Here is a 12,746-nt window from a genome sequence, read left to right as displayed (position 1 = left end):
AACCATTGTAGAGGAGCCTTTTACCTAGAGTTAAAAGATATATATCAGCCCAGGTATGATATCCCTAAAACATGCACCAATAGCAAAGTCTGTCTTAATCACTTCTCGGCCTTTTGGCTAAGATCAAGTGTACCAAAGGCTATCTTGAATTTATCCAGAACTTTTATATCAGGCATATATATGGTGAAAGGGTACATCTGAAATCCCACATGTGAAAATATTCAGATACCTCTGAAACCACCAAATATGTACAGATAATTAGTTATGTTGAAATGTGAAGAAAAAAGGGGAAGGTGCTGTGAACCTAATATTTTATTTGACAGCAATTTTTGTTTCTCAAGGAAATTATAAAAGAGCTTTTTTGATTATTCCACAACTCAGATCCAACCTGATGAACGAGCCTTAGCAATGTAGTCATAATGAAACCCAAGTAGTTTATTAATAGTTTTTTGAGAGGAGGTCAGTCCAAATTATATAATTTTTAAAATATCCTATTAAAAATAATGTTTGTCCTTTAGAACGAAATTTAATTATGAATTACACATTTCATAGTATATGTGGTTTTAAAATGGAAAATATATGCACAGAGCTTTATGAATGTGCCCATAGAAAAATGCTTAGAAGGTTATCATACTGTTTAGGAAAACTAAAGACAAAACTAAGTCCCAGTTCTTATTTTTTTAATTAAAAAATAAATACGTGTATAGTAAAGTAGAGGAAAGTTTTCAAAAACAAAGACTTGGCAGGGTGTGCCAGTTATTTTAATTTTCTTTTGATTTCTCAGATGACCCTATGGTGAGCTATTTTTAATAATTTTTTTTTAAACTCAAAAAAAAAAAAAACCTGTTCATGTTTTAATCCAGTAATAGTCCTTATAGAAACTATACCTTATGGAAATAATTGAAAATATGCTGTGTTGCAGCATTATTTAAAATTGTACCATATTTAAAACTATTTAAATATCTAACAATAGAAGAATAAGTAAATGATGGTATAATCATAGGATAGAATGTCATATAGTTATTAAAATGGTATTTACAGTGGTTCTGATGACATGGCAAGATGTTTATGATACAATCTTAAGTGGAAAATTGATTTAAAATTTTATTAATTATGTGATACCATCTACTTGTTTTTTAAACTGCATGTCTCTACAAAATAAAAAATACAAAAGTGATTGCATGCCTTCTATCTAGTACTTACTAGGTGGATTTAAACTACTACAGAATGTGCAATTGTTAAAATGTGGTTTAAACCTCAGTTACTTATATGCTCTGTTATTTTTCATACTTGTTTCATTTTGACATAGGCCTGAACTTTTTCGATTAAGAGTTCTTGAGTTAAATGCATCCGATGAACGTGGAATACAAGTAGTTAGAGAAAAAGTGAAGAATTTTGCTCAATTAACTGTGTCAGGAAGTCGTTCAGAGTAAGTAAAGCTCACTTTTCCTTCTTCATACCATGTCATTGCATTTGTTTAAAATACGTTTCTGCCAAATGTCCAACTCCTTTTTCATGTTAGATTGTATATTTTTTTATTTTATTTTTTTAAGGAATCTCTACAAGCAACATGGGGCTCGAACTTACAACCCCAAGATTAAGAGTTGCTTGCTCTACTGACTGAGCCAGCCAGATGTCCCTTTATCTAAATTATTTAAACCCAGAAATGACCTTTCCATTATAATACCTAATTTTAAATTGTTTAGCTGTCAAGGGTTTTGAACTTATGTTTTGTCTAAGGAGTATTTATTAATCAAATTTGGTAGTTTGGTGGTACACCTGATTTTTGTTATTGTATTATAAAAAAAAGTTCTGTCAGATATCTTAAGCTTCAGTGTATATTTCCTAATTAGGGTGACCATATTAAGTTATTGTCCAAACTGGACACTTTTAGAGTAAAAGAGGAAAATTATTAATAATTTAAATAGGACTGCTCTGAGTTAAACAAGGATGTTTAGTCAGCTACTTATAATCCTTATGTGGCACAGTTCTAAGATTAAATTTTTTGGAACCTGGTATATATTTAAATTCATATCAGAGCACACTTAAGAATTTGTAGAAAGTGAATGACTGATTTTTGATATCTACCTTGGATTGACAATGCATATAAATCCTATATTTGATAAGGGACTTTGATCAAGAATATATAAAGAACTCGTACATTTTAGTAATCAAGAGAAAACTCAATTTAAAAGGCAAAGGAACTGATAGACCTTACACCAAAGAAGATACAGTAGTCTCCCTTTATCTGTGGCTTCAGTCAGTTTCCATGGTTTCACTTGCCTACACTCAGCTGAAGTCCAGAGCAAATGATTCACCTTCTGACATAATCATCATCAGGTCATTAGTAAGTAACCTAGCATCACAGTGCCTATGTCATACTTCACTTTGTCTCATCACATAGGCATTTTACCATCTCACATCACAAGAAGGGGGAGTACAGTCCAATAAGATATTCTCAGAGAGACCACAGTTGCATAATTTCTATTACACTATATTGTTAAAATTGTTTTCTTTCATTATTATATTGTTAAGGATGTTGTTATTGTTAATCTCTTACTGTGCCTGATTTATAAATCGAACTTTTTCATAGGTATGTGTGTATAGGAAAAACATGGCGTATATATATTTATATACTGTTTGATACTATCCAGGGCTTCAGGCATTTGCTGGGGTCTTAGAACACATTCCCTGTGGATAAGGGGGGACTACTATACAAAAGGCCCATAAAGACATGAAAACATGCTCATCAACATCATTAGCCATAGAGAAATGCAAATCAAAACCATGATGAGATACCACCTAATGCATACTAGGGTAGCTCTTAGCAAAAAGACAACATATTGGCAAGAATGTGGAGAAATTGGAACCCTTACACTTCACTGGTTGGAATGTAAAATGGTACAGACATTTTGAAAATAGTTTGGCAGGTCATCTAAAAATTAAACATAGAGTTACCAGATAACCCAGTAATTCCAATCCTAGGTGTATACTCACAAGAAACGAAAAAATAGGTCTATTCAAAACATGTTAAAAAATGTTCGTCAGCAGTATTAGTCATAGTAGTCAAAACGTGGAAACAACCCAACTCTCCATCAACCTATGGGCCCAGCACGCTTCCGCTGCGCCACTCTGCTTCCATCAACCTGTGAATGAACGAATAAAATGTGGGATATCCCTTTGCCGTATTATTTGTAGTGGAGAGTAATGACATGAAGTAATGACATACTACAACATGGATGAACCTTGAAAGCATGCTAAGTGAAAGAAACCAATCACAAAAGACAATGTATTAATCCATTTATATGAAATGTGCAGAATAGGCAGATCTGTAGAGACAAAGTAGAGATCCATGATTGCCTACCGCTGGGAGAACTGGAAGGCGTGATGGGCATGGGGTTTCTTTTTGGGATGAGAGTGTTCTAAAATTAGATTTTGGTGACAATATATGAATTATAACTCCTGTTTTCTGAATCAGTGGGAAGCCATGTCCTCCTTTTAAGATTGTGATTCTGGATGAGGCAGATTCTATGACCTCAGCTGCTCAGGCAGCTTTACGACGTACCATGGAGAAGGAGTCTAAAACCACACGATTCTGTCTCATCTGTAACTATGTCAGTCGGTATGTATATTGCCCTGAAGATAGATGGTAGGCAGCCTTGTTTTGATAACTCCAGTTAGGGAGAGAAAAAAATGTAAATGTTTCAAGTCTACAGTAATTTCTCCTCCATCAAGTCTTGATTTGTTCTTGATAAAAATGAGTTCTTTGGGGGAAAATCTTTAGATACTCACTTTTTTTTTTCCCCGATATTTTACAGAATAATTGAACCTCTGACGTCTAGATGTTCTAAATTCCGATTCAAACCACTGTCAGATAAAATTCAACAGCAGCGATTACTAGACATTGCTGATAAAGAACATGTCAGAATTAGCAATGAGGTAATTACTAATTATTACAAATATTGTTGTTACGAATTCCTTTGATGATTCATAAGAGGTCCCAAAAGCATCAGATGTGGTGCTTTAATTTCTGATGCCTTCAGGCAAAGTTAAGCTAAAAGAGCAACATTTGGAATGTCTAGGAATTACAGGTTCAACCTTCTTGTTACTATTATAAGTTTATTATCAATATTTCAGAGAGCCAGAACTGGGACAGATTTCATACACATAATGCAAATTCTCCGATAACAAATCTCTGCATAATAAGATTTTAGTGTCCTAGCTAATATTTCACTTGAGGAGTGAATTTTGTGATGAAATTTTGGTGATGAAAGAGGGTATGTAGGCCTTACTCATTTTAACAGAATTTAACCGTAATTGAATCGTCTTTATGTATTCAAGAAAATAGGATTAGAAATACGGAACATTTCTTTGTCTCTGCAAATTTGTTTCAAAGACGAGAGATCTCTAGCCTTCCACTGGACTGATGCTATCTCCATGAATTTTGTCATTCCCTTAAAACCGAAAATAAGTTTTATTTTTCTCCAACTAACTCTCGGCTAAAACAGCATTTTTTCACTTTTCTTTATTAAAGTCAAAGTCTTAATTGGCCATCATAGGTTAAAAAAATTTTTTTCTCTTTTCAGGGAATAGCTTGTCTTGTTAAAGTGTCAGAAGGAGATTTAAGAAAGGCCATTACATTTCTTCAAAGTGCTACCCGATTAACAGGTGGAAAGGAGATCACAGAGAAGGTGATCACAGACATTGCTGGGGTAAGAATATGAGATAATTTTAAAAATATTGGTTGGGCTTGGGGCTCTTAGAAAATTTTCATCTAACAAATGTATTCAGAATGCTTATTATGTGCTGGTTTAATCCATTCAGGCAGCTTTAACAAAATACTGTAAGCTGAGTGGCTTATAAACAAATTTCACAGTTCAGGAGGCTGGGCAGTCCAAGATCAAGATACCTGTATTGAATCTGGTGAGGACCAACTTCTTAGTACATAGACTCCTAGTTCATGGACTCAGCTGCATCCTTTCTGGCAGAAAGACCTTTTATAAGGGCACTAATCCCTTTCATGGGGATTCTGCTCTCATACCTAATCAACTTCCCAAAGTTCTCACCCTCTTAGTATCACAGTAGGGATTTTTAACATGAAACCTGAGGGACAGTCTATAGCATGTGCCAAGTACTATGCTAGAACAGTGTGTTACACGGAAATAACCTGGAAGCATCACAACACTTCAGTGATAACGGCAGTTGAGAGATTTAACAGATAATCTGACAAAGGGTCATATATAAAGGGGCAATATCCCACTTGGAGAAATCATTTGTCAGGGTTCATCTCTACTAGTGTAACTACTAGTTTTAAGACTTAAGCTCGTAAGATATTTTTCATACCGTTAAGAAATTGATAGGATTAGTCCCCTTTAATTTTCTGGGTATTATAAGCTTTCTAAAAGCAATCTCATTAGTGGCATCTTTACTAGGAAAGGGGGCATCTCCCTTTAAATTCCCTTTAAGCTAGTTGATAGATGTTAGCCATTGCTGAGGAACAGTTAGAACCACTTGGGTCTGAGCCATTGGGGAGAATTTTTAGCTGCTCACCCAGAGCAGTTCAGCTGTTCTTGTCCCATCGTGGGCCCAAGCCTGAAACTATCAGAAGCAAAGAAAATTTTGTGTATTTCAGGGGCATTAAAAATTTTAAAAGCAAAATGCATCACTATTACCTAATCAGGGTTAGGTTATGGTTACCTGAAAAGCTTACTTCAGTCGTTTTCTGGAGCTCCATGATAGGAGCATGAGGTTCTTCCCAAGTTCTTCCTTTGCCTTCCCAAACTTTAGGTAATACCAGCTGGGACAATTGATGGAATATTTGCTGCGTGTCAGAGTGGCTCTTTTGATAAACTAGAAGCTGTGGTAAAAGTAAGTCACTTTACAGGTAACTTTGGGGAAGGAAAAAATTATGATCCTACTAAATTCAACTCTTTCTGTTGCAGGACTTAATTGATGAGGGCCATGCAGCAACTCAGCTTGTAAATCAATTTCATGATGTGGTCGTAGAAAATGATAACCTTTCTGATAAACAGAAATCCATTATCACAGAAAAACTTGCTGTAAGTAGGCACTTCACATTTCAGCAAAATGTGTTAAATATGACTCCATGGCAAATTTTCCTAACTTTTAGTTTTCTTATAGGAAGTAGATAAATGCTTAGCAGATGGTGCTGATGAACATCTACAACTCATCAGCCTCTGTGCGATGGTGATGCAGCAGTTAACTCAGAATTGCTGAAAGGATCATTTTCCTAAGATACAATTTTGTAAGCTACTCAAGTTTAAAGTTTAAGTATGATTTGATAAAAATAAAATGACCAAAGCACCTTTAAAGTGAATATACAATTTATTTAACATTCAAACTTCATTAAGACATGTGCAATATGGCAATTTTACTGGGGATTTAACCCTACCTAGGATATGATTGCTTGCTGGGGCTTAGCAACAGGGTCCAGTTCACACTTAGCACTAATTAAATACTTTATTGAATAAATACAATACCAAACAAAATGCATTCAAATGCTTTCTAAAAAAAAAAAAAAAAAAAAAAAATCAATTTTAAAGGCCTTTCTATTCAGGCTAATAACAAACACAATAAAGGCAGATATGCTAGTTTAACATAATTGGCTGATTTTATACAGCACTTATATCTTTTAGTCCACAAGTATATTATTAAATGATAGAGAACATCTAATACAACCATTTCTACAGAACTAGGAAATAAATTTCTAAGAAAGAAAGATTTTACAGACCCCATCTTTTATACCCAACCCCAACAGTCTAACTCTAAAGAGGATAAAGCCAATGCCTTTCCTCACAAGAGCTCACGACTAAAGTCGCTTTGCTATCAAAATCTGTATTTCTGATCCGTTATGAGCATTGAGACAAGATTCAAATATTCCCAAAGAAAGAAGCACAATGCACGTTGTGATCGCCTATTCAGCAACAGCGAGCACTGCATTCAAAACTATCTCATCCCAGGAATTAAATAAGGTCAGCCACATTCATTGGCATTTCCTCCACTGTAGTATTGTAGAAAGTCTCAATGTCACGAAGAATCCTCTTGTCTTCTTCAGTAACAAAGTTTATAGCCACACCTTTCCTCCCAAATCGACCCCCTCTGCCAATTCTGTGTAAGAAAAAGAAATCAGAGCAATTAGAATGTTACTTCTCGAGTATGAATGAACTACTGAACATGATGATCCACTTGTTAACCATCAGCTGCTGTTTACTTAATAGGGTTATAGTTCGTGCTTCTAATTGGAGCGCACTAGCTGCTAATCAATATCTAGAGAAAAAAATCTTCCTTTGCAGTTAGTGCCAAAAGGATTCAAGGCTTGTCTGGCTGCAAAATGAGATTTTATCAGGTGTCTTGAGCATTACTTTTAAAGCAGATGACAGTATTGTGTTTGGGGTAATGAAATTAAAGCCCATACCAAAGTGGGCCAGCCAAGAGCAGATGTCAGCCTGGGACAGATGTAAACACCAGGGATAAAACAAAAAAGAACAGTTATGTAAATCCATTTCGACGCACCTCTGGAACTGTAAACTGTAAATACAAATGCTGCAAGGTTAACTACTGTCTAAAACTTACAACTTTTTCCAGTGGGAAAACAAGTATTTGGTATGGTAACCCAAACTTATCACTGCTTTTTTGCTCAGTTTCACACGTTGTAACTCAAAATTAACTCAAACGTGTTTACCTCCAGAACAGCTTTCTACCTTCCTGATAGAAACCAGACAACACAAACCGCCTAAGAGACTAACATACAAAAAAATGCCTTGGCTGGAACAACTTAAAAATATCAAATAATCATGACAAAAGAAAAACAAATATAAATACCGACTCGCTCTTTATTCAAACAGTGTGCTGTTTCGCTTATGATTCCACGTCCTAAATTACGTCAACGCCGTTTCTGAGCGCCATCTCGTCATCAACTGCTGCTATCGACTCCTGTATTTTTTAAAAAGTCTTTTTTTACATCATATAACAAAGTACAGTTCAATTTACTTAGGGATAAAGCCACTATAACTAAACCAGGGTCTGCTCAAATTGCTACCAGACAACACCAAGAAAATCCCAACTACAGAGGAATCACCAAGAAAGCACATGGACACAAGAACTTCACTAAAAACTCAAAAGTAAGCTAAGACCAACAGATCTAAACCACCTGATCTGTATGTAGTAAGTCCACAATTTGGGCAACATTTACAACTGTTTTCCCACTGTAGATGACCAATCTTCCCAAGTACAATTTTAGTTACATCTTACCAAGTTACTAAGTCTTTTGTCTTTTTGCTTTCCTGATACGAAGTTACCTTTCAAACAAATCAATCCGTAGAAAAGCCACACATGAATTCATTTTACCAATACAGTAACAGCCAAAATGCCACCTACTCACCTGTGAATATAGTTTTCACGATTGGTAGGTAGATCATAGTTTATAACCAATGACACTTGTTGCACATCAATCCCACGAGCCTGGAAACACAATGGTATGGTGTTCAAATTCTAATTTAAAAAACTAGACAGCTATTAATGTAGGCCACAAAATAGTAGTGAACTATGGTAAGTGGTATAGCCCACTGTGGAGTGTGGTCTTGTCTTTACTCTCCCAAAGAGCCCAAGCTGGTAAAGGTTATCAAAAAACCTTCCCCCCAAAACAAACTTTTGGTAGATTAACAAGTACAGTGGGAGACTTACCAACAAGTCAGTAGTGATCAAAACACGGCTTGACCCTGATCGGAATTCCCTCATGATAACATCTCTTTCCTTCTGGTCCATGTCACCATGCTGCAAATTAACAAACCTTAATTCAAGAATCACCAGTCAAATCAACTATTTAATTTTAATGACATGTATGAGACCAAGCGTCCCTGGCTGCTACAGGGGTATAGCAGACAGGTATAGTTAAGAAACAACTTTATTTTGAGCAGGGGGAACGACAACACAGCACTTAACAGCTATATTGTAGTCTAAATCCTGCTTTAATGAAAATAAAATTACCACTACTAGAACACCTCTTACCAGAGCAGAAACTGTGAAGTCCCTGGCATGCATTTTCTCAGTGAGCCAGTCCACCTTGCGCCTTGTATTGAGAAAAATAACAGCCTGAGTAATCGTCAGTGTCTCGTACAAGTCACAGAGTGTATCCAGCTTCCATTCCTACAATTTTTCAAAGTTAACAGTTATTAAAATCTAGTTTCCAACTCATGTTCATTAGAAATTCATTCTGTTAGGCCTATCCAAGACATATTGCACCAAATCTTAAGACAAAGGACACTGGACATTAAGAAAGAGGTCCACCCCAGTCTTCACAATCTAGTGCAGTTACTTTTCTTCTTGTGTGTACTCTGCTAGCATTATTACAAAAACTAAGGCAATCCTAGTTTCTGCAATTTTAGCACAGTGCTTATACAAGAAGGCTAAAAAATGAACATCTTAATGTTAAGTAATTAGACAAATTACCTCTCTTTCAACATTAATATAAAACTGTTTGATTCCTTCAAGGGTCAATTCTTCCTTTTTCACCAGAATTCGAATTGGATCTCTCATGAATTTTTTGGTCACTTCCAACACATCAGTTGGCATTGTGGCAGAAAGCAACACAACCTTAAAAAGACAATGATCATATGGTCACACAAACAGCACAACTTTCACAACACTCAAACTGAGACCTAGTGTCTTTGCCTCACTACAAAATCGTGTATAGTTATGCACCAATTGCTTTAAGCAGGGGGGAAGGACAAATCCATCAGTACACCTACATTAAACCTAAGCCCCAACCTACTACAGGACAGGGAGTAAAATTAAAGCTCACCTGAATACTTGTATTTAATTTTTGGAAAATCTCATAGATTTGATCCTTAAACCCTCGGCTCAACATTTCATCTGCTTCATCCAAAACAAACATTTTGATCCATTTTGGAGCTGACAAAGCAAGCCATACATACTATCAGCTCTAGATGCACAAGGATACTATTTAAGTAACAATTATACTCTCATTGGACAGCAATACTTACAAAGGTATCTTCTGTTTAACATATCAAATACTCTCCCTGGTGTACCAACAACAATGTGTGGTGCTTCAGCCTGCAGTTTTTGCATTTCATTCCGAACATTGGTTCCACCAATGCAGGCATGACAAGTTGCTCCCATATAGTCTCCAAGTGCCAGAATTACCTTTTGGATCTAAAAGCCAAAACCCTTAATTATTATCCAGTAGAATTACAGGCTCTGTGCCTAAACTTCCAAAGCATATGGCAAATATCTGGTCTGCAAATAGCTTCTAGGCATGCACAATACTTAACTCCAAGCTTAAAATGCAGACTGATCTAACTGCTTCATGATAAAATGCCCTTAACATGTCTTCCTTGTGCCTTGTCAAACTTGGGATCCTGTTGCCCCAGATACCAGCTAGGTTAGTTAAATGATTTTAGTTAAATCATTTCCCACATTGCTTTTCATTGTGTAGGAAGGTGTAAATAGTGGAACTCTGCCATTACATCTAGGACAACTTGTTGATACTTTAGTTTTTCCCAAAATACTGGACCTTATGTCCTCTTGACCTTAATAAAACCTAATTTCATTAGCAAGGTTTTACTTCAAAGCCAATATAGCAGTGAGCTTTGAAAACATAGCATGCAACAGATGCATCACAAACTACTGAGACAGTCAAATGATAACATGTCACTGCAGTTTTCATGTTGCACAACTGCATTCAAACTTAAAAATGGGAACAGATCTAGTCCACCCTGAAAAGCTTTGGTTTCTCAAATCTGTTACACAACCCTGCCAACCAGTACCTGCACACCCAGTTCCTATTTTTAACTTTCAACAAAAACTCCCTGCATGCATGGACAATTAAAAAGGAGGGCTCTTACTGATAGGACCAATTTACACTAAGTTTTAAATTCTTCACAGTTGTGAAACCTGAAACCTATGCAACACGCAAGCAGTTTTTTTGAACTACACTATCAATACCTGTTGAGCCAGTTCTCTGGTGGGGGCCAATACTAGTGCTTGGGTCTCCTTGAACTCAATCTCCAACTGTTGCAGGATGGAAATAGCAAATGTGGCTGTCTTGCCAGTACCTGACTGAGCTTGAGCAATCACATCATACCCTAAAAAAAGTAGGATACATATTTACCGATCCCACATCAAACCGCCACTTCTAGTTCACACCATGTATTCCGTTTGGAACATTAATTATGCCCAAATAATCAAGTGATCAGCAATGAGTATTCTCTTCATTTCAGGTCAGTCCCGAAAGATGATTGCCATCATTTCACTTTAAGGAATACAAACAGGTGCTAGTCCCCCAGAAGTTATTTTCCCTTTTACGGTCCAGGTCTTTCTAGAACAGTTAATTCATTTTTAAGAAGTGATAACTAGTTCTTTTACCTTTAATACAAGGAATAATAGCTCTCTGTTGAATAGCTGAAGGCTTCTCAAAACCATAAGCATAGATGCCCCGAAGAAGAGACTCCTTTAAATTCATATCGTCAAAGTTATCAACAATCTCATTCCAGTTGCTCTGTAAATTACATATACAAGAAACTGAATAAATGGGATGAACAAGCTCACCTTTCCAACGTCTCAAAATCAACAACCATTTCTTACCTCGATGACACCATCAGGGTCCATTCCCTCTGGGCCTCCATGTTCTCTGCTGACAAGAATACTGCAGTTAGAGAACATGCCTTTCCCCAGCCATCCTTTACTACACATTAGGGGAGAGCCCTGTTATACAGCCGGTCTCGTCGGGCCACTCTCCCCTGCACGTGTACACCCCCACGGCAGCCAAGGAAGCTGGCGCTGCAGGGCACGGAATGCTCGGTGCGCGCCTGCCCGAAGGCCGGCAACAGGGGACGCCCAGGAAAGGCCCCACGGACGCCGGCCCTTCCCCCAGGCCCGAGCGCCAGGCGCTCCCGTCTCGGCGGCAGACCGTCTCGCGAGAGCTCCACGCGCTGAGCTCCGCCCCTTACACTGCGCAAGCCGCGGTGATTGACGCGGGCCGAGGCCTGGCGAGAGCGATGCCAACGGTTCGCACGGACCCCGTTGCCGGCGCGGTCCCATCCGCCTTGGGGCCTTGGCGAGCGGGCGCCGCTGTCACCCTCCCCCCACCCCACCTAAAGTCGAGCACTGCAACTCGCGCCTTCCGCCGCAAATAAAGCTTCGGGCCCCGTTGCACTGTCTCGACTGCTGACTGCGCCACCGCTTTAACTATACCTGCTCCGTACGGGCAGGGGAAGCGGCCGGGGTTTCAAAGCGTCTTGGGGAGAAAAAAAAAAGACACCCTCCAACCACTCCGTTTTTGTACCCTTGCCTCCCCGCAGTCCAGGCCCTACCCATCATGGAAGCTTCTCGAAGGGCAGAGGGGTGCTAAACCCCAAAGAAACGCCTATGAATCCCGAGCTCCCTGCCTCCACGCCGTCCGTTACCATCTCCGCCGGTGCCATATGACCTTCACCCCAAAACACCACCGCCGAGACAGCCCCATACCTGTTATAATCCGCGGAGCCACCAGACATGATCCGAAAAACCACTCAGCGCCCGACTGGAAAGACAGCGGTACCGCGCCACCCGTTTTTTATAGGCTCGCGGCCGGAACCCGTTTTCTGCGGAGGAATTTTCTCGTCGCTCTTCGGTCATCCACCAAATTGTGATCCTGGGGTCCTTAGCTCAGAAAATATCCTAAGCGAGTGGCTGGGAAAATCCAAATTTGATTATTTCTCGATCTTACA

General features: G+C 38.2%; 2 protein-coding genes and 4 non-coding genes across 14 annotated transcripts in view; 1 reads left to right on the top strand and 5 right to left on the bottom strand.

Annotated features, from left to right (window-relative positions):
• Positions 1–8,077, top strand: part of RFC4 (replication factor C subunit 4) — a 26,021-nt gene extending 17,944 nt beyond the window's left edge. For 3 of the 4 annotated variants that reach the window (XM_034999783.1, XM_034999781.1, XM_034999782.1), the window contains 7 exons: positions 1,310–1,429; positions 3,479–3,622; positions 3,819–3,939; positions 4,587–4,712; positions 5,788–5,868; positions 5,943–6,059; positions 6,142–8,077. In XM_034999783.1, coding sequence (XP_034855674.1) covers positions 1,310–1,429; positions 3,479–3,622; positions 3,819–3,939; positions 4,587–4,712; positions 5,788–5,868; positions 5,943–6,059; positions 6,142–6,237 — 805 coding nt within the window. In that variant the 3' untranslated portion in view covers positions 6,238–8,077. Of the gene's footprint in view, positions 1–1,309; positions 1,430–3,478; positions 3,623–3,818; positions 3,940–4,586; positions 4,713–5,787; positions 5,869–5,942 lie in introns of all 4 variants that reach the window. The other variant, XM_034999784.1, reaches the window with a different exon arrangement.
• EIF4A2 (eukaryotic translation initiation factor 4A2) lies at positions 6,327–12,746 on the bottom strand. 6 transcript variants are annotated; one of them, XR_004678222.1, is made up of 12 exons: positions 12,505–12,583; positions 11,623–11,671; positions 11,404–11,536; positions 10,984–11,123; positions 10,023–10,191; positions 9,821–9,930; positions 9,469–9,612; positions 9,028–9,165; positions 8,704–8,793; positions 8,402–8,481; positions 7,843–7,953; positions 6,327–7,128 (listed from the first exon to the last, which is right to left on the bottom strand). XR_004678222.1 is itself a non-coding variant. In XM_034999780.1 (11 exons), the coding sequence occupies exons 1-11, from the start codon at positions 12,531–12,533 to the stop codon at positions 7,944–7,946; spliced, it is 1,089 nt and encodes a 362-aa protein (XP_034855671.1). In that variant the 5' UTR covers positions 12,534–12,746; the 3' UTR covers positions 6,327–7,943. The 6 variants fall into 6 exon arrangements, 4 of the variants coding, with proteins under 4 accessions (XP_034855671.1, XP_034855668.1, XP_034855670.1 ...); XR_004678223.1 differs by having other exon boundaries at positions 7,847–7,953; XM_034999780.1 differs by having other exon boundaries at positions 6,327–7,953; positions 11,623–11,668; positions 12,505–12,746.
• Positions 8,538–8,677, bottom strand: LOC118007201. Its single transcript, XR_004678328.1, has one exon. It is a non-coding gene; the product is annotated as a small nucleolar RNA SNORA4 (small nucleolar RNA).
• LOC118007188 lies at positions 8,857–8,988 on the bottom strand. Its single transcript, XR_004678317.1, has one exon. It is a non-coding gene; the product is annotated as a small nucleolar RNA SNORA63 (small nucleolar RNA).
• Positions 9,251–9,426, bottom strand: LOC118007213. The gene has a single exon (XR_004678336.1). It is a non-coding gene; the product is annotated as a small nucleolar RNA SNORA81 (small nucleolar RNA).
• LOC118007217 lies at positions 11,225–11,293 on the bottom strand. The gene has a single exon (XR_004678340.1). It is a non-coding gene; the product is annotated as a small nucleolar RNA SNORD2 (small nucleolar RNA).

The sequence above is a fragment of the Mirounga leonina genome, unplaced genomic scaffold, assembly GCF_011800145.1.
Source record: "Mirounga leonina isolate KUSES-001 unplaced genomic scaffold, KU_Mleo_1.0 Mir_115, whole genome shotgun sequence".
NCBI lineage: Eukaryota > Metazoa > Chordata > Mammalia > Carnivora > Phocidae > Mirounga > Mirounga leonina.
This window is presented reverse-complemented; position numbering and strand designations above follow the sequence as displayed.

Coding starts and splice junctions, on each gene's coding strand:
- EIF4A2 (XM_034999776.1), bottom strand. CDS start 12,533: ATGTCTGGTGGCTCCGCGGATTATAACAG. Junction 9,931..10,022: donor GTTAAACAGAAGATACCTTT/GTAAGTATTGCT, acceptor TTGCTTTGTCAG/CTCCAAAATGGATCAAAATG. Junction 9,166..9,468: donor ATATTAATGTTGAAAGAGAG/GTAATTTGTCTA, acceptor GAAAAATTGTAG/GAATGGAAGCTGGATACACT.